At 41.4% G+C, this 23591-nt stretch overlaps 1 protein-coding gene across 5 annotated transcripts in view; it reads left to right on the forward strand.

The window, feature by feature from the left end:
* The window catches only part of LOC308091375 (GRAM domain-containing protein 4-like), a 128888-nt gene extending 118947 nt beyond the window's left edge, over positions 1 to 9941 (forward strand). For 4 of the 5 annotated variants that reach the window (XM_080436953.1, XM_080436955.1, XM_080436954.1 and 1 more), the window contains 5 exons: positions 253 to 403; positions 1444 to 1537; positions 2551 to 2644; positions 3695 to 3763; positions 4831 to 9941. In XM_080436953.1, the coding sequence (XP_080293079.1) occupies positions 253 to 403; positions 1444 to 1537; positions 2551 to 2644; positions 3695 to 3763; positions 4831 to 4950 (528 nt within the window). In that variant the 3' untranslated portion in view covers positions 4951 to 9941. The remainder of the gene's footprint in view (positions 1 to 252; positions 404 to 1443; positions 1538 to 2550; positions 2645 to 3694; positions 3764 to 4830) is intronic. The other variant, XR_013933709.1, reaches the window with a different exon arrangement.
* Positions 9942 to 23591: the final 13650 nt, after the last annotated feature.

Genomic DNA, 23591 nt, shown 5'->3' on the forward strand with positions numbered 1-23591 from the left:
GATCATTTGATTATCAGTTATCAATTATTTATTTACTTTACAATCGATCCAATCGATTTTTGGTTTGATTAATTGTTCCAACCCCTTACTGAGGACCCACAGTTTCCTTGTTACGGCCATATAGGTGCTTGGGGGGGCGGTTTTCCCACATAGCCGTGGCCCACAGAATCTCAGAATCCTAACCTCTTGTATCGCCCCTCTCTCTCCTCATTCCCCCCTCGCCCCCCCCCCCCTCCTCCCTCCTCTCCCCAGATGACTCCCTCCATGGCGCGGGGCAGCCTGGCGGCCGGCGGCGTGCCTCTGGGTGTCAGTCGAGAGGAGGAGGCGGGCCGGGCGTACAGCACCAAGAAATCGGCTTTCCATGAAGTCTTCAACCTGTCTGAGAACGAGCGCCCTCTGGCAGGTGGGGAGTGGAACTGCCAGGAGATCGGGACTTGTAACCCCCCACAGCATGCCTTTTCTGGGGGGGGGGGGGGGGGTTATGTTTAGAGAAAATAGCCTATCTGATCGGCTATTTTTGGCGACGGGATCTGGTGTAGAGTGAAAAAAGAGCGTACCAAGTACAGTTGGAACTGAGGTCAAATTTTAAGTGATTAAAGCTGAGCAAAGTGATTTGCATTAAGTTAAATATCTCTATATTCTGATAGTAATCATTGCTATTCACCTGTTTCCTAGGCTGTGTGTTTTCCACTTCCTGTCGATTTGATCCAATGAAATCCAATGAAACTGGTCAGATGACCAATGATATCCAATGAAATCGACAGGAAGTGGAAAACACACAGCCTAGGAAACAGGTGAATAGAGTGTTTCAATAACAGGGGTCTCCCCTTCTCTCCAGCTATTTAGTAAACAGAAAATACATTTTCGGGTCATGATACCAATTTGATCCAATCAGGAGAGAGAACTCATACAGGATAAGCTAGTGAAGTTGGAAGTGATGACAAAGAAATGAGCAGACACAAAACTGAACACTATAACATTGAAGCTGATAAATGGGTACTCTCTCTCTCTCTTTATTGGCTGAAATTGGCAGCTCTATTCTGTTCTATTTATTAAAGAGAAGGCGAGACAGGGCCCCTGTTACTGAACAAACACTCTATAGCAATGATTACTATCAGAATATAGTACATTAAATGTTTTTGTTTTAATAAAAAAGACATGACCTTTACTGACTTATTTTGATTTGATTTATTATTAGAATGGTACGTCAGTGCATGCAGCATTCGGGCAAACAATGCACTGATGTAGGAGGTGTGTTGACCACTTGAACCCTCCAAATTTGACCTGAGTTGGCTCTGTACTTGGTCCGCTCTTTCCCCCCCTCTACATCAAATCTCTTGACGAACATGCACACCAGGGTTCGACTTAAGCAGCAGGCCTAGTTAGGAATGTACAGCTCATTGTATTAAACAGTGTTCTCTGACACTTCCCTCCTTCCTGCAGTGTGCGAGAACGGCTGGCGATGCTGCCTGATCAACCGGGACAGAAAGATGCCCACAGACTACATCCGTAACGGAGTGCTCTTTGTCACTGAGAAGTAAGCCTCTCATTAAGCTCTGCAAGCTGTTCCATCTCAAACAAACAGCAGCAAACCAGAACAAGTGATGAGATGCACACATGGACTGGATGGAGTGGCTGCTGCCAGACACTTTGGAATTAAACTAGAAGGAATAATGCCAGCACAACTTCAGTCAGGGTGCAGTCCAAGTGGAGCTAAGTGCATCACGCACAAGCCCCACAACTTCAACTTACTTAGAACAAATAGTGCATTGATTAAAAACAACCATTCACACCTCGTGTCTTACAAAGTGTCAACAATGCAAATTAATATGGGAATAGGAGTATGCCTCTTTTACCAGGGTTAAGAACTTCACTAAATCACTCCCAAGCCAAACTTTTATTCCTCCCTTCTTTTTTTTTCTTTTTTTTTCGTTAAGTTTCTCTCTCACTATAGCAGCGTTTGCGTCCACTGCATAGAGTTAAAAATAATAGAGAGGGCACCCGAATTCTCCTCCCATCCACTTGCATTGAGTTGCTCACCCAGCGCATGGGCCTGTTTGAACCCTTCTTCCGGGTTGGAAATTTGGTGGGCGAGGCCTATTTGGGGCTCCAAACGCGTCACTTCTGTGACGCGTTTTGCGTCACAGTGACGCGTTTTGCGTCACAGAAGCGCGCAGCCCCGTGCGCAAGCTCGTGCGCATGCTCGTGAGTCGAGCCCATTGGTCGAAACCGTTTTCTCGTTCATGTGTTGAACCATGTCCATTTGGCTTCAATGAAACCACTGGGTTCTGGGGGCTTGGTCCACTGTTGTTGTTCTGAAGTGGAAGGACCCCTTGCCGGCAAAACATGTGTAGTAGGTGGCTAATTTGTGCCTGATGGAAAATGACGTAATATTAAAACACTTCGCACGCACGCCGAGATTTTGCGCTTTTGAAAAGCTGCAATAGGCCTATTATGGATGTCATCTGGTTTGTTTACTACTAAACCTTGCTGTCTCGATCTCTCCTCTGGTTTGTTTGCTACTAAACCTTGCTGTCCCATCTCTCCCAGCTACCTGTGCTTTGAAAGCTCCAGTTCCTCCAGATCTGGCTCAACCAAGAAGAACAAAGTCATCAAATTGATCGACATCACAGATATTCAGAAGGTACGTTTCATGGCTCAGTTTTTATCACCTGTGTATACTGTAGCTTGGAACTACCTTTAAATGCTACCGCCACTGCCAGCTCTTCAATGACCAAACTCCCACCCCCTCCACATCCTCCTCCTGGGTAACCGGAAGGCTCGCCCCAAAACACGCTCGTCCACATTTTTTCTGCGGACCAGCGGTTCTTGTATTCATGTATTTGTTTTACTGAGGATAAGGTTAGAAATAAGTTTAGGGTTAGGCATTGTTTTAATGAGGTTAAGTTTAGGAATAAGGTTAGCTCTTGTCTTTTCTGTCTGCATGGATGTATCTTGTCATATTGTTTGTGTATTGTATGTTCATTTGTGCTATATACTGTATATATACCGTTTTACTGAGGTTACGTTTCTGAATAAGGTTAGATTTATACATAGTTTACTGAGGTTACGTTTAGGAATACCAGGTGAATATCACCGGATTTGCCCCGGGGCGACTGTGTTTTGGTGCGAGCGTTTTGGTATTCTCCTCCTGTACTAGCATTTAAGTCCTCATGATGTCAGCATGTCACTGATATGGGTTCATCATGTCAATGTAATACATTTTTTACTTTAGGCTCTGCCCTATGGGGGGATCGTATGTCTATTATCATGTCAATGTAATAACTCTGCGTAACTTAAGGCACTATGGGGATTGGCAATCTCTGAGTCTGTGTTTTGCTTGCTCAGATTTGTTTTTGGTGCATCGCAGGAGCGGAGCCAAACTACCAAATACAAATGCTTACTGTAATGTCATTGCAATACATGTTTTTAATCCCAGCGACTGAACTTAAGTATATATTTGGCCATCTGAAAATATTTAAGAACTTTGAGAACCACTGTAGTGAATGATCTTAACCACAGTTAATGTGCTGACAAAAGTCGAGTATCACATAAAAAGAGATATCAACAGGGATACAACAGATTTAAAAAGTAGCACTATCAATCTTGTATTTAATAGATGGATGCTGGGGTTCAAGTGGTCAAATGATAAATATCTGTTCTGTTTTCTCCTGTTTCTCCCATGATGCTGCAGTATAAAGTCTTGTCAGTGTTGCCTGGTTCTGGAATGGGCATCTCCATAGCAACTCCATCCACACAGAAGGTAGGAGCTCGACCCCTTATAGGAGGATTGTGTAGGACATCATAAAATATCACAAATATTATTCAAATCATAATATTGATTAATACTCATGGGTTGCAGTCACGCTGCAATTCTTCTGTGCAAAGAAAAGTTGACAGCTTGATTATGATGAATTTAATACATAGGACCACAATGGAAACAAGCCATCAAGGATTGTTTGTGTGCGTTATCCTTTTAGCATTGGTTGCGTTAATTGTACACGCTGTACTGTTTGCAAGTATTCAGTCAATCAGTTCAATCTTCCTAATTGAGATGTTGCTGTAATTCTGAATGGCAGAGACACAAATCAAGTTGCACGTCTGAGCACTTACACAGTACACACGCAATATTTTCCGAACGATGTTATTACGCATTCTTACAAGTACAAGCCCGATTCATACTACGCCGGGCGATGGTGTCTCTCGCCGAGAATAGCAGACCTAGAAGCTCACAACGTGTCGCGTTCGCGACGCGTTGTGAGCTTGTAGGTCTGCTATTCCCGGCCGTTTTCGGTGCGTGACACGGAGCATAACTTTAGGCTTTATGCAGCCCTGGTTTGATCCATGGTTTACGGCCAAGCTAAAAGGTTGAAGTCTTTTTACAGTCCTAGCCCCCAGCTCACTGTGTGCAGACTACTTTGCTCGTCAAAACGTGTGGTTGTTCTGAGACGTGTGGCGCCGTGTTATCGTCTGATGACACGTCAAATCTGACAGCTCTGTTGCTTTGTGACGGACACTTTGTGATTGTCATTTTCACATAACTGTCTCCCATGTGTCCTCTACCTAATGTTTCTCTCTCCTTTCTGTCTCTTTCTTTTCTCCATTGGTTGTAAAGTACATTTACTCAAGTAATGTACGTGCTGTAGTGTGATCAAGTAGGGCGTTCATTTATGAAAAACCACAAAAAGTTAGAATATGGAGATACAAGGTTTCTGCCCGACAGCAACAATACATTCAATGCCAAAAACACTATTAAATCATTAGTCGCAAACATTTTTGACAAATATCTCTCTCTCCCTCTCCCTCACTCCCTCTCCATCTCTCTCTCAGCCTTTGGTGTTTGGCGCCATGATCCATCGGGACGAGGCCTTTGAAGCCATCTTCACGCAGTACATGAAGATCTTGACCATGACCACAGCGGCCAGCACCAGCAGCAGCACAGAGACCTAGAGGAGGAAAAGCCCGCTGTGACGGCTGCCATAACCATGAATACCAACTGGCGAAACGGCTGCTTTTTTTCTATTAGTAGTAAAAACTCGCTCCACTTCTAGCACCAAGAGTCTAGCGGCTGCTTTTTCTTAAATAAAAGAAGTGACCTCTTCTTCCGGTGCGCACCAGAATGAACTGCCTTTACCAGTAGCGTACTCTACCGTAGTAGTTTGGGGCGCACAAAGACGAGAGACGGCGGCCGCTGCGTTCGTTCGTTCGTCGCCATCGAACTTTCTCGTTGTAAACACTCAAAACTAGCTCACACCGAGGCCAGCGGCCAAAAGCCAGCTGCCTATCGTAGATCCTTGTAGTGTCACCAGTAACACAGAGCCGTTTCTCTCCCCCGGTCTCCTCTAAGCGGTGGTGAGAGGTGGGAGGAGGAGGAAGGCGTTTTGGAAGGTCTGCTTTACCCTATGAGCACCTCCTCTTCTCAAGGCTTATAAGGATGTTTCCAGCTAAGAGCCTAGACAACAACACATGGATGATGATGATGATAACCTGTTAGGTATTTAAGTGTGTGTGTGTGTGTGTGTGTGTGTGTGTGTGTGTGTGTGTGTGTGTGTGTGTGTGTGTGTGTGTGTGTGTGTGTGTGTGTGTGTGTGTGTGTGTGTGTGTGTGTGTGTGTGTGTGTGTGTGTGTGTGTGTGTGTGTGTGTGTGGCACGCACGCACCTGCTTGCACACAATCGTCAGTACGTGCGTGTATTTGCTTGTGTTTGTCCGGTTGACCGAATGAGTGTGTGTGTTTGGTGGAAGGGCGGTAGGTAGCAGCATTTCTTTTAAACACTGCTGTGTAAACTGACCTATAGGATGGAGGCTGGCTCTCCAATCCCTCTCTCTGGCTTTAGCGGCACCTGTCGTTCAAAGTAGTGTGTGTGTGCATCCGTTGCAACCCTGTGCCCACTCACTGCGTCTGCCTTTTGGTATTATATGTCTTTACAACGTTTTCCAAATCTTTTTAGTATTTCACTAGCTATATTTACCACACGCACATTGCGCCTTTTGTTTGTTTGTTTGTTTGTTTATGTTTGCTCACGTTCATGAAAGCCCTCCAGTCTTTCTGTGGCCTAGATAGATAGGGAATGATGTCGTACACAACTGCCTTTCATTTTGCCGTTTGTTAATTAAATGTCTACAGGAGTAGAGATAAAAGAGACTGCGGTTAGCTTAATGGATTGTCACTAAAATGTAGGAGTTTACACGTTGTTTAACGTGGCCAAGGCGCATCCAAGTTAAAGGAGTAGTTCACCCAAGAAATTACTGTATTTATATCGTTTACCGACCCGGTGGTGTCTTTGACTCTCGGAGAGTTTTAGTTTGTAAAGCATTCCAGAATCCAAAAATGAAGAAAAAAACTTGAAGAATGGAATGAATCCCGAATTAACAACAGCAAAACTTGTTTTGGTGTTTTAAAGGACTTTATGGACGGATTAATTCCATTCATCAAGTTTTTTGGATTCCGGATTCACCACTAAGAAATGTTTTACATACTAAAACTCTCTGTGAGTCAAAGACACCACCGGGGTAGGTAAACGATAGAAATAAATCCATTTCTTGGGTGAACTACTCATTAAAGAAGCTGTCAACGGGGACACTAGATCAAACAAATCTTTATCTTTGATGTGCCCCATGTACAACCTGTAGATTCACCACGAAGGGGTAGAGGCTAATGCTCTGTGTAGAACCAACGTCTACATTCAAGTGGGAATTATTTTTAGAGCATAATACAGTATTGTATGACGTCCCTCTTAATGCCTCCCTGAATTCTGTCACAGTCATCTCTCGGTCAAGTAATTTTAGCACCGAACTCCACATTGTGGCACTAGAGGGTGCAAAGTGAGGTATTTTCTCACTCTTGGAAGGTTGTCACTGGAAGGCATACAAGTAGAAATAATCATATATTAATTGTGGTATTTGCTATTTTAGCAACTTAAAAACGTTCAAATGTACGTCTGTGCAGTAGGAGACTATCCCCACTGTTTCTGTGTGACAGCAAATTACACATAATTCTAGATATGAACGCCACTATCGCTGTTGGCTGTTAACAGTTCGTCCCACTGGTTCCGTTTTGTGTTTTTTGTAATTTTGAAAAAGGCTGGGACCTGTCAGGTTTCAAAACAGCACAAGCTTCTTCTTACATGTATCCTGTGAACTGGCGCAGCGTGGTGATCCCGTACATCACCAGCTGCAAAGATATGGCTCTTCTCAACTTAAGTGAACGGTGTCGTGCCATGTAACGTATTTCACACAATTTGTTTCCATTACGCTACGGCTAGGTTTCAAACAGGGTTATCAGAACCTAATTTGGGCCCTGCTGCTCAGGAGGTAGCACTAACTCTGTTCTTCTTGGAACCCCAGAACTCAGAACTTTGTACTTTCAAAATGTTTTCCAAAATATGAAAATAATTTGCTCATCGACAAGCTCACACACAGCGCGTCGCAGTGAGCCTTGTAGACCAGCTATTTTTGCTTGTTTTTAATTATAATTTATTTTATTTTATGAAGTACCGTACCTCCCTGGTTCTGGTTAAGAGTGGAAAAAACATCAAACAAGGTTCTGGGTTAACACTTCTAAAACGTCGAAATGAGCCAATAGACAAATGGAGTAGCGGGCTAACAGGCGCTCCAGAACAGCACTGTTCAACTGCAGTGTGTTCAGAAGAAACCAAACACACTGTACTATAGATTTATATTAGGGTAATAACTGTCACATTGGGAGTAACTAATTATAGGATCGCTGCCCTAAAACAGCTTGTAGTTGTTACAGTCATTGCTACTCCTCATCTTCCTCGAAACTTTCAGTTTGACACGACTGACTCTCATCTCATGTTTGTTCCAAAATAATAATAATTCACTCGAAACTCCACAAGTATGACAATGGAACTTTCAGGGATTTCATTCCAAAGTGAATGAAATATTAATTGTATAAATGTAAACACCTAAATTACAATAGACATTAGAGTTAAAACGTTTATCACTCTTGAGCCCTTTACTGACAAAATATATCTTGACTGACAAAAAAAAAATCACTTGAAAAATGAGCAGAAAATGAATACGTTCGCAAAATGAATGAATGTGCAGTGTTTCTTTCTGTCTACTTTAACCACTTTCAGTGTCACTAGAGGCGAGAATAGTTTGGCTATTTTCGACGTGACACAATCGTATGACGAAGTATAAAATAGGGCTTACTTTAAGTAGTTAATAAATTGTGCAATCTGAGTTATTATAATGCAGAATAAGAGTCGTATCTGGCCGCACCATATGGCTCAGGCTGGAGAAAAAGCTGGTCTTTTTCTCGTCAAACGGCTGGGTGGATGTATGGATGGTCAGCAACAGATGTTTCCTAACTGACAGCTGGAGATGTGTATGTGAAAAGTTAAAGGGAACGTGCACCACTGTTGACTTTTAAGGTGTTATTGAAAAAAAAGAAATGTAGTAGTTTTCATAAAATTCCTACGATTCTTTTCCCCCCCCATGTTGTTTCAGGAGTTTTAAGCCTTGAGCCCCAATATCAAGGAAAATGGTGATTGAAACAAGAAAATCTGCCTAGATTTGCTGAAGAACGACATGAGTTGTCCTTTCAGCGCAGCACATTGTACAAAGATTAAGATGTTAGTGACTTTTTTTCTGACTCTTTTGAGGAATCCATGTTGGATATTTAGAGGCTCCGGATCAGTACCTTTGCACCGATATTATAGGCCTTTGTCTACATACGATTTGTTTTGTAGTTTCATTTGTACATGAAAAATGTGTAAGAATTTTAATTAAGCATTGATTTACATTAACTGTGTCTTAAAGAGCTGTTATGTGTTCACATAGGACTTTTGTAAAAACTTGAGTCAATCGAAATGATAGTGTCATTTATTTACTTTTTTTTTGTCATCAGCATTCTACATTGTAGTGTATGGTACCTTTCTTTGTCATTAACAATGTGTGAGAGCAATCTATGGTGTTATTAGCCATATATGTACTGTATATGAATGTCCTACGATGCATTTCGGGGGAGATTTAATGTAAACCAGATGCTTACCTTTTTTGCTTCAACTTATTTCTCATAGCGCCTCCTTGTGATGGTCATTTATTTGGTGGTCACGTTAAAGCAAAATTATACTTTGGTAGAAGTTTAGGTAATTGCTTACTTGCCATGTGATATCTCCAAATATTGGTGAGATATCTTTAATAGTTGCTTCGCTGATTGGAAATTGATAATCCAAACATTCATCATCATTATGTCATCATTGACCTAACTGTACATTGTGTGCTAGAAGTGATTTTGAGTCCCTTTTAAACCGTACAATGTAAGTCAATGAGGAGACTTATTTCTTTAATCATCATTTTATGTAGCTAACTATTGGAGTTACGTACGTCATGGCAAGTTAACTACACAACCCAAACCTCTACCAAAGTGTCATGCTACTTTAAAGTCTATCCACGTTAAAGCGTACCCCAGGGGAAAGACTGGAATTCAAAGGTATTATTAACTCCCCCCCACCTCCAAACCCCCTCTTTCCTCCTTTAGTGTCAAACCAAAAGAGTACTTGTAAACTTCAGGTTACACCCTCTACTGCTGGTATAGCCTCCGGTTTGCTTAAAGAAAACAAGTCAACTAGCTAATTAGCAAAGCTGTGCTTTAACTTGTGTTTATCTACCCAAGGTGATTTACACTGAAACTGAGCCTTTTGAGGCCCCTTTGATGTCCTTCTTTGGAAGGCAACAGAATGTACTAATCGTGTGATAGTCTTATATTTGCCAAATCCGTTTATTTTTCTTTGTTGCTGTTTTAATGTTGCCGTTTTCTGTTAGAAAATGTAATGTTTACAGAAGTTCACTGTTTTTGAGGCCAGTTTGATTCCCTTATACAGGGAGAATGACAACTGTGCCAGCCTCCTGCTGAGAACATGATTTAAAATTATGACAGCACCCTGCTAATACATTTTAATCTTTGTTAATCTTCTGTTTGTTTCTGACTGATTCTTGTCTGAAATGTATGTTTCATGATTATTTTGTTTTGAAGATGCCTATGGCTGAGATGGCTGACATGTAAAGTTTCTTTATCACGCAGAATTTTCGAAACGCAGAAGTTTTTGGTTTTCTAATGATTAAATAGAAGCCCTGATTTTTCTTTTGTATGTGCAGTTCTGGTCACCAACCATTATTGGCACTGTTGCATTTTTTTTATAACCAGTACAATATCTTCAGAAATAAATGGAAGTGTACCAAGTTTGTATCATCAGAATATTTTAATAGGGTGCCCAGAGTAAGTAAAATAAATAAACTTACATAATAAGTTGGTAATTTCAAAGAAGAATGAGAAAATATGACCTGGACGGTAAGCAAAAAAAAGGCGCCTTCCATAACCATTAGGTGACATTTTTGAATACCTCTAGAAAATAACAAAACATTGCTATTACTTTTTGTCATACGACAAAGTATATCGACTATGTCGTCAACCCATGTCCAAAACTGTTACATTTCAGGATTCTAATTCAAAGACGGCAAGAGTAGCTGTCAAGTGTACAAGCTCGAAACGCGTCGCTTCGCACTGCGTTTCCAGCTGCGTTTCGAGCTTGTAGATCTGCTACTTTTGATACTTTTGTGTGACGCTGTAGTATGATCAAGTAGGGCTTTAATTTATGAAAAATCCAGAAAAAGGTTGTAGAACCACTGCACATTTTGTCCATGAAGCTCTACCTTTTCCCCCAATGCCAGATTTCAGCTCTCCAAAGAGTTTCAGTTGGATTGAAATCAATCATTGCTGGGGTCTTCCTTGGGCTTCGCCCTTTGAAGCCCTTCTCGATTTATGCCAGTGATATCGATTATGCCCTTTTCATATCAAGGTTCATTATTTATTCAGCATTTGAGCCACAGAACCACAATTTGATGAGATTTAGACTCTCAAACTCCATGCTGTATTGATGTAGCTACCATAGGAGAGATAACAGGCAAACGTTGATTGAAATAACAATTCTTTAATTAAGTCATGTGGATGTTTAACAATAATTGAACTCTGGAGACTCGAGAGTTAAAGATCTATGAGGGTCTATTTGGTTACCAACTCTTTCATCATTTAGCTGGTGACCACCTGGAACCTCCTCAAGGACCACTGGTGGTCCCCGGACCACTGGTTTATCCACTTAAACCCTCTAGTCTTGAGAGAACCTTGACTTGAGTTACAACTGTCTTCTGTCTGTACCAAATCTTCTAGCCAAAAATGGTCAATATACAAGCTCACAACGTGTCGCAACATGTTGTGAGCTTGTAGATCAGCTATATTTGGGCGAATGTATCCCCCAGACTACGTATGCTGGGGTTCAAGTGGTTTAGAGTGCAGGTACGCGTTGAAACCATCACACAAGGTTTTACTGCAATGCTTTGTTTACCCACCAGTTGATATTATACATGATATACTTAAAAGAATGTCATCATACAGTAGGTGCCAATAATGGGGACCAGAACTGTCTTGTCTTTATTTGATGTTAGTTTAATGGCATTTTCTGTTACCGAGCGTTGATCTGATTGTGGGGATCGGAAGCCATGAATTAATGAATCATGTACATAAGCCACTGCACAAATTTTGTGTTAGTGTGCTTTTTACCCCTTTTTCTCCCCATTTTAGTTATGCCAATTGATTCCTCCCCACACACACTTCTGTGTGTTGTCACAGCAGTTGTATATACTGACTCACCACCAGTCAACCCGTGAGTGCAACTGACATAATACTGTTGCATTTTCAGGTTGGAATACAACAGTAATGACACGTGTTCAGTGCACGCCGCACTGTGGCACCTGAACTTCAAAAAGAGAAACTTTTTTTTTTTGCTTAAGGTTTTCCGTAGGCTACGTGTTTCAGAATGCACAGCAAAATCCTGAGTGTTCATTCAACGTGTGAACCTTTTTGCTGTGTAGCTTTAAACAAGTTTCCTAAACCCATAATTCTGTCAAAAGATACAGAAAAAACACACAAAAACTGAGGATTTATATACTTTGTCGTACGAGCGACTCGCGTGTCTAAAATAGCAGCGAATCCTTCCTACAACAGAAAGACCCAACCAAGCGAATAGAAAACATCACCTCGAGGAAGACCTGCAATGTGTTACATGGCTTTTATTAGTTTAAGTCCCCAAACAACAAGTCTCTCGAGATCAATCTGATCTGTGGTCCAAATAAACAAATTGGTATTAAATTCACAGCTCACATTGTAACTTCAGCTTTTTTTCCCCCATCATGCCGGTGCCAGCTGTTTCAAGACAACATTAATCACCTATTATTCTAAGCTTCGGTGTAGAAGCGTGTGGTCATTGTCTGAATGATAGCTACGATAACTGCTGACCTGAACTTGACGATGCCTCTCGCTCTCCTAACAAAGTTTCTTTTTTTTTTAATCTGTGAGGAACCTGCCATCTTTGTTTTTTTTACATAATACTTCCTAACCAGTATGTCTAATAAAAAGCCTTTTGGAATAATGTATTGTCTCAATCACATTCTAGTTGTGAACACTTCTTCGTGACCTGATGCTAACAAAGAAGGATTTTTATAAAAATCTGTAATTGTATACATTTCTGTAAAGTTTTTAAAAAGAGAATGATGTCTATTGTAAAATGTGATGTACATTTTTCCTTTTTTTAATTTAAGTAAACCAGTTTAAAACGGATCAGTGGTTGCTTTTTTCCCCCATACATCTTATTTCCTGGTATGATGGGTTACTTTTAACCACTAGGTGTCAGTAATATATCACATAAAGAGGGGGTCACAAAGAGATGTTCCATTCACACAGGAAGTCAACCAGTAGTTCTCACGGTGGGAGGGCAGGTTCCAAATGGACCCTTGCAGATCAGAGTTATGGGGTCTTTGAAATTAAAATAAAGTTTGTGGACCAGATAATCTGAACGCAAATGGGCGCCTTGAAACCACAAGAATTTCTCACGAGACCTGTCAATGATACTGCAAAAGGAAAACACGAGAACTGGGGACGTTTACAAATGTATACGCATCTTTGTCTTGTGCATTATTTTATCAAGTATAAATCTATGACTAAAGTGACCAGATGTAAAAAAGGATTAGAAATGGGTTTCTAATATGGAACATTGGCCGATGCAGCCTAAAGTGCCTAGTTACTTCAGTTTACCGTCTTCACGTACACATTGCTACTACTCCAATTCCACTTCTATTCCATTCCTACATTAACCCGGTGACGTTTAGGCCTTGGTTCAAGTGTCACTAAATACAGTAGACTACAAGTCAAAGATGAATGCTCCTCATGTGTGTGAAAATTGTAATGTGCTGTAGTTGAAGAGAGCATCCCATTGAAAAAGGTGGCATTTCACAGCCAATTGTGTGTGCTTATTAAACCAATGGTTCCCAAACTGGGGGTCAGGTAAGATGTCAGAGGATTAGTTTAATATGCAACATTTTTCTTTTTTTCACTCAACAGTAAACAGAACATACAGTATAAGTGTATACAGGGTATCTGCACTTTTCTGAAGTTAGTTAAGACCTTTTTAATACCAAATACTACGTAAGAAAGAGGCAAACATTGAAAATAGCTGATCTACCCAGGTCCAGTGTTTGTCCTGGGAGGAAATCTGGGGGCACTGAAGAGGGAAGGAATGGTGGGGCCGGATTGGTGTGGAGCGGGTGCAATGTAGGGGCACAGAGTGGTGGGATGGGTCGGGACAGTTGCAAAGGCTGCAAGAAGTGGCTGTTTTTCCTGCTAAGATACGACAGTAGAGCTCCAGGTCCAAGGTGCCCCAATAGGTAGAGTTAAATTGCTGGAGTCTGGAAGCGGCTCTGGCGGAAAACTGTCTGTGGTATTCGTAAAATAGAGAGTTCCTCCAAACCGGGCGGAGAGGTCCATACAGATGCAAAGGTGGTCATCGAACTCCTGGTGACGCGATGGGTAGATGGAGCAGAGGGTGTCAGGGTAGATGGAAAAAGACAGCACAAATTCGGTTGGGGTGAGGACAGATGAGGTAGATGGAGAGAGGTAGCGGAGGGTGATGGAGACTCCTCCTACTTCCACGGACCGGGTTTGGAAGCTGCTGGCGGAAGGACGGATGAGGGAGGAGAGGTCCATACCTTGAAGGATTTGGTTCCTGAGGGTTGAGGGCAACGACTGATGGAGGCATGGGTGCCCCCAAGGGACGGAAAATGTGCCTGCATATACAACAAACACCGTTAATCACAACAACAACAAAATATATATGTATATGAGGGGAGGGAAAGAGGAGCAGCCAGGCTTAATCTATTTATATCTCCATTTTCCATCTCACTTCGTCATATATTCAGCTTAAACATGGGGATAATTGTATGTCTTGTTGATCAACTGAGTACAATGGACCACAATGGAAACAGGGAATGTTTAGTCATCCTTTTAGCAGATTTCTCTTTTTACTGTACTGCCACTGTCCCAGGTACGATTCCAGGCCAGAAATGTGTCGATGCGTGTCCCTGAGCAAGACTCTTAACCCCCAATTGCTCCCCGAGTGCCATACAATGGCTGCTCACTGCTCCTAGTGATTATAGGATGGGTAAATGCAGAGGACAAATTTCACGTATGTGCAAATATACAGCGACAAAAAACATTTTCAGGTAGGTGACAAATTTGAAGGCAATCAGGAGAAAAATGCATTTTCTGTTTAATAAAGAGCTGGAGAGACATGGGAGACTCCTTTTACTGAACAAACACTCTATCCACAAGTTTCCTAGGGCGTTGTGGGCATCACTTCCTATCAATTTGATCCAATGAAATCGACAGGAAGTGATGCCCACAACCCCTAGGAAACTTGTGGATAGCAATGAGTGCTATCAGAATATAGAGCTATTTAACACTTATTTTAACCAAAGTAAATCAATAACCCTACCTTTAATTAATGCTTCAATGTGACATCGTTTTCCTAAGTAGGCCTGCATAAGTAGGCCTGCATGTACAAATATACACATTTGGATGAATCCTCGACCCTTCCAACTTACCCATTTGCGGATGTCCGCTTCCATTCCAGGCCAGTGCACTGCATGGCCGATATCATGATAACGGCTGATCACTGCGTGCTGTGTTTTCTCCACACCACAGTGACCACCAGTGGTGGAAGAAGTACTTGGATGTTTTATTTAAGTAAAAGTAGCATACCACAATATAAAAACACTGTTACAAGGAAAAGGCATGTGTTCAAAAGCACAAAAGTATTGGCATCAAAATATTTAAAGTACCAAAAGTAAATGTACAAAATGTTTGAAAATGGCAGATCTACAAGCTCACAACGCGTGGCATTGTGACGCGTTGTGAGCTTGTAGATCATTTTCAAATAGCCCATGTATAAAATAGCCCTGAAGCAGAGCTGCCAACTCTCACTCTTTGAGAGTGAGAGTCACGCAATTTAACCTCTTCTCACGCCTCACGCCACACTTGCCATTTCTCACGCTTTTTCCCCCCTCTCACAGCAAAAAAAAAAAAAAAAAAAAGCAATCGGGTGGAAAACGGAAGCCTCGTCCTAAAACACACTGCCACCCATTTTTTCGCGGACCGTGGCCGCCGCATTAGACCGGGGGCGAGGGTGTTTTAGGACGACTTTTCCAGATTTGTGGTTGCTGCGCTGCGCGATGGGATGGACTGCAGCCACGGTTCACATGACGCTCGTCTGTCACTAATACAAACCAATCAGAGGCAGCTTAAGGCGGGTCATTGCGTCTCTCTAGCCAAGGAGAAGGATTTAAGGAAGCACAACACTTTGGTGGAGAAATTAAAAAAGTATACAACGTGAAACGCCGACCGACGCGTCTGTCAGCGCCTCTATAGATGGGTTTCCGCGCGACGTCATCACAGAGCAGAGTGTCCAATCTGCGCATGCGGGAGGTAGAACGACCCGGAAGTGCCATTCACTCTATTGTTATTTTCGGGATTTAGATAGGCATAATGCTGCTATTATAGGCATAATAGGCATAATGCTGCTATTATATACAGACAGATCCAACTTCCGACAAATCATTTTTATTGAGTAAAGAAGATATTACAAACTGCATCATTTAATCTACTTTCATTAAACCCGGTGAAGACCATTTATTTTATCAATGTACTATGGCCAGAGCTGCTGCGGGTAATAGCGCCATCTACAGGCTCTTCCCTCCACTGCGCGCGCATCATCCTCTCATGTTTACCAACGGGAAACCCATCTATATGCCGTGACTGATTCTGAAGCGGGTCAAACGGTAGATAACTTAACCACCTCCTTTTTACAAACACATTATCTTTACAAATCATTTTATTTTGATGAAATGGTGGGTCTGACTACATGAGACTTAAACGTTACACAGGCTGCTGGTGAGCAGCATACATGTTGCTGGTGGTTTTAACAACAAACTGTGACTAGCAGTGTTAGTCAAATCACTGGTTCTCAACCTGTGTGTCGGGACCGACCAGGGACCCACAAGGCCCAGGGGGGTCCCCACGTAATTTTTTTGTTTGGGGGGGGTTCCCAGATGACAGTAAAGTGACCATTTTTTTAAAGACCTTTTTAATACAAAAAAAAATAAGGAAGAAATGAAATATAAAATAGCATTACTGCATGAAAAGTAATCAACAAACAATACTATAGGAAATTGTAATTTGTGAAAATAGCTGATCTACAAGCTCACAACACATCATATCTCGGCATGTTGGGAGTTTGTAGATCGGCTATTTTTACTCTTATAGTGTGACACTCTTGTATGATGAAGTAGGGCAGTGGTTCTCATACTTTTTAATTTCATGGACCCCCAGTTTAATAAGCATTAGGCCACGGACCCCCATTTGATACCTCTTTGCTATCTCTGGGACCCCAATCTATACTAAGAAATCCTAACTCTGAGAGTGTACAAATGGAACACTCTCATAGTTAGTCATGTAACTCCTCAAGGACCCCTGGGGGTCCCCGGACCCCAGTTTGAGAACCGCTGAAGTAAGGCATTCATTTATGAAAGAACATAAAGTTGAAATATGGAAATACAAGGTTTCGGCCTGACAGCGAAGATATATATATGATTTAATTTATGCATTTATTTATCAAAACATTATGTATTTATTCATTTCCTTCACTTGCTGACGTGCTGCTGCGCAACAGGGAAGATATCCGCCAGGCCAGGTGGCCCTACCCAGGCCCATGAAATTGATAGGCAGTCTACAGTAGCCAATTAGAATGAAATCTGCTAAAACTGACTCATACACTAATACAGAACCATATATAGGCAAAATATTGTCTCTGACTCTCTGTCGGTTGGGAAAACTGTTTACCTTTTATTTTAAAACAATTTCAAATGGTGAAAAAAGCCAATCTACGAGCTATAATTATTAAAAATTAAGAAATACTATATTTTAAATAGTGAAAAATACAGAAAATAGGGGAAAATACATAAAATCTCTAATCTGTGATTCTAATGTGATTAATGTGACCCCTACAGTCAGTGAAGTCCAGGGCTGAATGTGACAAATATTGAGACAAATAGGCTATAACCCAATACATAATTTTATGAAATAAATGGGTTATATATTACAGATACAGTAGTTACACTATTCTTGTACTATATTAAAATTAAATCATCCTTAACCTTCAAGTTAAATTCATTATTTCCGTGGACTTAAAAATCATCGTTTTATTTGATGGCCTTCTTTTTGATTGGCCTTTATTACAGGCCCTACCAGCCTGTAGGGGGAGGTAGAGAGTCACATTATAATACCAGCCTGTAGGGGGAGGTAGAGAGTAACATATTATAATACCAGCCTTTAAGGGGAGGTAGAGAGTAAAATTATAATACCAGCCTGTAGGGGGAGGTAGAGAGTAACATTATAATACCAGCCTGTAGGGGGAGGTAGAGAGTAACATATTATAATACCAGCCTGTAGGGGGAGGTAGAGAGTAACATATTATAATACCAGCCTGTAGGGGGAGGTAGAGAGTAACATATTATAATACCAGCCTTTAAGGGGAGGTAGAGAGTAAAATTATAATACCAGCCTTTAAGGGGAGGTAGAGAGTAAAATTATAATACCAGCCTGTAGGGGGAGGTAGAGAGTAACATTATAATACCAGCCTGTAGGGGGAGGTAGAGAGTAACATATTATAATACCAGCCTGTAGGGGGAGGTAGAGAGTAACATATTATAATACCAGCCTGTAGGGGGAGGTAGAGAGTAACATAGTATAATACCAGCCTGTAGGGGGAGTTGAGAGTAACATATTATAATACCAGCCTGTAGGGGGAGTTAGAGAGTAACATATTATAATACCAGCCTGTAGGGGGAGGTAGAGAGTCACATATTATAATACCAGCCTGTAGGGGGAGGTAGAGAGTCACATATTATAATACCAGCCTGTAGGGGGAGGTAGAGAGTAACATATTATTATACCAGCCTGTAGGGGGAGGTAGAGAGTAACATATTATAATACCAGCCTGTAGGGGGAGGTAGAGAGTAACATATTATAATACCAGCCTTTAAGGGGAGGTAGAGAGTAAAATTATAATACCAGCCTGTAGGGGGAGGTAGAGAGTAACATTATAATACCAGCCTGTAGGGGGAGGTAGAGAGTAACATATTATAATACCAGCCTGTAGGGGGAGGTAGAGAGTAACATATTATAATACCAGCCTGTAGGGGGAGGTAGAGAGTAACATAGTATAATACCAGCCTGTAGGGGGAGTTGAGAGTAACATATTATAATACCAGCCTGTAGGGGGAGTTGAGAGTAACATATTATAATACCAGCCTGTAGGGGGAGGTAGAGAGTCACATATTATAATACCAGCCTGTAGGGGGAGGTAGAGAGTCACATATTATAATACCAGCCTGTAGGGGGAGGTAGAGAGTAACATATTATAATACCAGCCTGTAGGGGGAGGTAGAGAGTAACATATTATTATACCAGCCTGTAGGGGGAGGTAGAGAGTAACATATTATAATACCAGCCTGTAGGGGGAGGTAGAGAGTAACATAGTATAATACCAGACTGTAGGGCGAGGTAGAGAGTAACATAGTATAATACCAGCCTGTAGGGGGAGGTAGAGAGTCACATATTATAATACCAGCCTGTAGGGGGAGGTAGAGAGTCACATATTATAATACCAGCCTGTAGGGGGAGGGGAGGTAGAGAGTAACATATTATAATACCAGCCTGTAGGGGGAGGTAGAGAGTAACATATTATAATACCAGCCTGTAGGGGGAGGTAGAGAGTAACATATTATAATACCAGCCTGTAGGGGAGGTAGAGAGTAACATAGTATAATACCAGCCTGTAGGGGGAGGTAGAGAGTAACATATTATAATACCAGCCTGTAGGGGGAGGTAGAGAGTAACATATTATAATACCAGCCTGTAGGGGGAGGTAGAGAGTAACATATTATAATACCTTTGCTCTAAGTGAAACCTGTGTCCAAACCCAATGTTGAATAAATGTGACTAACAATAGCATAATGTAGTCGTGTTTTTCATCAGAATTAATGAATAAATGCAATTATTAACACTATATAAGCATGAGGGGCCGACAGGGAGAGCAGCTGGCATGGGGGTGAAGACATCAGTCTTAATGTTAAATTCCTCTAAATCAGCGTTAAAAAGGGCCCTTTTTAAATTTTGGGCCCCCAAATTTTTTTTCGCCGCCGGCCTCCGGCCGGCGGCCGAACGCATTATGACAGTTAAAGTCTCACTCTTACAAATTTCTCAAAGTTGGCAGCCCTGCCCTGAAGTGTGTGGTTAATGTATGTTTTATAATATAATAATTTATACCTGCAAAGTAACTAAAGTTTTCAAATAATAGTGGAGTAACAGTACAATATTTGCCATTTGAGATGTAGCAGTAAAAGTACTGAAATATTAAAAAGATGTACTTGAGTACTGTACTTGAATAAATGTACTTAGTTACTTTACACCACTGGTGACCACCAATATCACTGGCATGGAATTCCCCCAAAACTGCATTGGCCTCAACAGCACTACCTACACATATAGAGATGAGACAGATACTTAGATTCCTCTTTTGATCAACATTGGGAAATTCAAGTGTTTGAGCAGCAAAAGTAAGCATAAAACACATTTACCTTTAGCCAAATATGGCTCTTGTTCTTTTTTTTCCCGGGTGCAGATATAGTGAAGCATTCCATCTAGTACAAATAAATGTGCAAAAAAAGTCCAATCCTCAACCACAGTGGATTGTATGCCAGCAGCCAAGAACCTTTTGACGTTCACCTACGAAAGACAAACACAAATATAATGCACATCTCTTCTTTTTTTTCATTCATATTTTTATTGAAAGTTAGGTACAAAGTCATTTCGTTCAGTATGATCGTATATATCAAGCTTGTTTTAAGTATACATGAAATGAAAATTGTCAGCATATGGTCATTAGTCTTGCCTACTTCCTTAAATGTTTTCTCTGCACATCTCTTCTAATGTTGTACTTCTGCTGTTTGGTGAGGGCTTCTGGCGGATAAGTGTTATGGATTTTATCATCCATAACCGATCTGTTTTTTTGTTTTCACATTATAGCCAACAGACCTAAATAAACTAGTTAGCCTACTACTTTGCGTCAATGCCAGGCCTTCCGTGGCGATGGAGTGTATGGATCCAAAGCCAAAGCTTAGCCTAATCTCTAAGTTTTTTCTTTCTACATTGTGTTCTCTTCTCTTTCTCTTTATCCTTGTTTCTCCAACTTCCAACACAGTTATATGTTGTGCACAAGGCACATGCTCATATGAAAGACTGGTGATGCGAGGTTAGTAATAGAGTAAACCCAATTCGCATCAGACCTATAAGACAACCTGTGAACAATGAATGCAATTATGATAATTGAATACAGCCTCGCAGTAGCCTGTGCACGATCGCGGTAACGTGAGCCGCCGGCCGCGAACCCCTGGTAAAGTAACCTCGCGTCACCAGAATTTTGTCCTACTGGTAAAGTGAGCCCCCGTGCGAATTTCGTTGCGCATTAACTAGTGTAATTACGGTAAAAAGCGGCTCCAGTAACTCATTTCATCAACACGATGCTCCCTAATGCTGGACCTGCTTGATGATGATAATAATAATAATAATAATAATAATAATAATAATAATAATAATAAAGAGGATAAAACAGAACCAGTGCAAAATGTCAGATACACAAAGAAAAAAATATAAGATTAGAACAAATGAAGAATAAATTATATAGATGATGGCTTGACATCAAACTCTTCATTGAGCCCACAAGGAGACAGTATTGAGTGTGTATATATATATATAAAAGGATTCACGTTGGAGGAGTAAACGGTTATGGTCACCCCCACGGGGGGTCTGTCTACTTTTTCTATCCCCCAATAATAAGAGAAGTAATAAATAGTAGAATAATGAGAATAATAATAATATTATATTATATAAATATTATATAATGAATAATAATAATAGAAGTAATTCATTTTTCGTCATAGTTTTAGTCGACGAAATCAACACTATTACCAACAGGACCTTTTGATGTTTCCCAAGGGAATTCATCTTGAATGGCCACTCATCCAGCCATCTTGAATGAGACCTGATGCAGTCAGAACAGCCTTGGGGTGGCAAAACTATCCTGCTGGGTGGGGACCCTAGGCAGACACTCCCTGTTCAAGAGAGTGTGTGTGTGTGTGTGTGTGTGTGTGTGTGTGTGTGTGTGTGTGTGTGTGTGTGTGTGTGTGTGTGTGTATGTGTGTGTGTGTGTGTGTGTGCAGCCTGATCTCCAGAGATTACCGTAACATTGCACGGAACGAGTGCACTTCATTCCGTGGATAGTCGCCTAGAAACCCCGAAATTGCGTGCATATGTACGGCGAGTCCCACGGTGGGCGTAACCAGTCGCAACCCGGAAAAACCCGGAAACAGAGCAGTCCCCACAACAAAATGTACGATTCTGTGCCTATCGGTACATAACTCAAACGGCGCTGAGTAGGCACAGGCGAACGTCACACCGTTCAGGACGGCAACTCGGTCGCCTTAGCTCCCTCGGTGGTCCTTCACGGGGTGACAGTTCGCCTGTGACTGCGTGCCTCCGAAATGGTTTTGTCACAAAGGGAGCGCCGTACATATGCACGCAATTTGGGGGTTTCGAGGCGGCTATCCACGGAATGAAGTGCACTCGTGTGTGTGTGTGTGTGTGTGTGTGTGTGTGTGTGTGTGTGTGTGTGTGTGTGTGTGTGTGTGTGTGTGTGTGTGTGTGTGTGTGTGTGTGTGTGTGTGTGTGTGTGTGTGCGTGCGTGCGTGCGTGCGTGCGTGCGTGCGTGCGTGCGTGCGTGCGTGCGTGCGTGCGTGTTAGTTTTTCATGTATCTCCTGCACCAGTGTTTACTCAGCACTCTGGACTCTGCTCTGAGTCTGAGCTACTGGCTCCTCTGTGTGAGAAAACTACAAGGAACGCTAGCTTGCCTTCCTGCTGCAGATCACACTGTCTCTCATACAATATTCAAACATTATGCAGTTGATGAGGATATACAGTAGTCACCTCTACAGTCAAAGCCAGATTACAGGCCCTTCCAACCAGACTCACTCTTTCTCTGTGGTTCCCTAATACGTTTCCTCCTCATTGTCTGCACCGTGACCACAATCCAGTTACTGAAACTCTGTCACATATTCTGAATGGCTGCTATGTATATAAGGGTATGTACATTGCTAGGCATGACAGGATTGTTGATCTATTAGTTAAGGACATAAGTTGTGTAAAAATGTTTCATCATTTGCCAAAATGTATAAGCACTCTTGTGTTTCAACTGCCATGTTCAAACCGTGCAATAATGAAAATGATGCCATTTCAGATGTTACAGCTAATACACCAGATATTGTTTTTGTTGATGAGGACAGACAGAGAAGTGACCATTTTAGAAGTAGGTTGAACATTTGACCACAGCCTGGAAGAGGCATTCCTTACTAAAGTGCCAAATTAACAACGTCTTGAGGATGCTATTATACAGCCTGGTTACAAATGTGTTTTGTGTTGAAACTTGTGTTTATATTTGGAAGCCTCGGTAATGTCCATACATTTGTTGTGAGAGGCCTGCAGATTCGTAGCTAATTAGTAGCCAGTAGCTCAGAGCAGAGTCCAGAGTGCTGAGTAAACACTGGTGCAGGATAGACATGAAGAACAAACATCCAAAATGCTTTGTTGGCGTGATAACATTTGTTTAACATATTTGATTTATTTGATTTGCACAACAGATTACAGTATATACATATGCATAACATGATGATAGTTCTTTCCATGGGAAAGTTGACAGTTTAGTTGTGCTAATAAAAAGCACGACAACATATAACATAACACAAGTGACAACATTACGTACACAGAGACAACAGGTAAATAACATACATCCTAACACTAAGTGAATAACAAGCAATATAGTAATAATGAAAAAAAAGTGAATAAAAACAATGAGACAATGATAACAGTGATATACCAAAAAAAAGCCGATCTACAAGAGCTGGTAGCTATTTTCAGATTGTTATACATTTTATACAAACCTAAAACATGAAATGGGAAATTCTGCATAATGAATACTTTCTACTTTTGGTACTTTAAGTACATTTTGATACAAACACTTTTGTACTTTTACTCAAGCCAATTTTGAATTCCGGACTTTTACTTGTAAC

This window comes from Gymnoscopelus braueri, assembly GCF_963280865.1.
Source record: "Gymnoscopelus braueri genome assembly, chromosome: 9".
NCBI lineage: Eukaryota > Metazoa > Chordata > Actinopteri > Myctophiformes > Myctophidae > Gymnoscopelus > Gymnoscopelus braueri.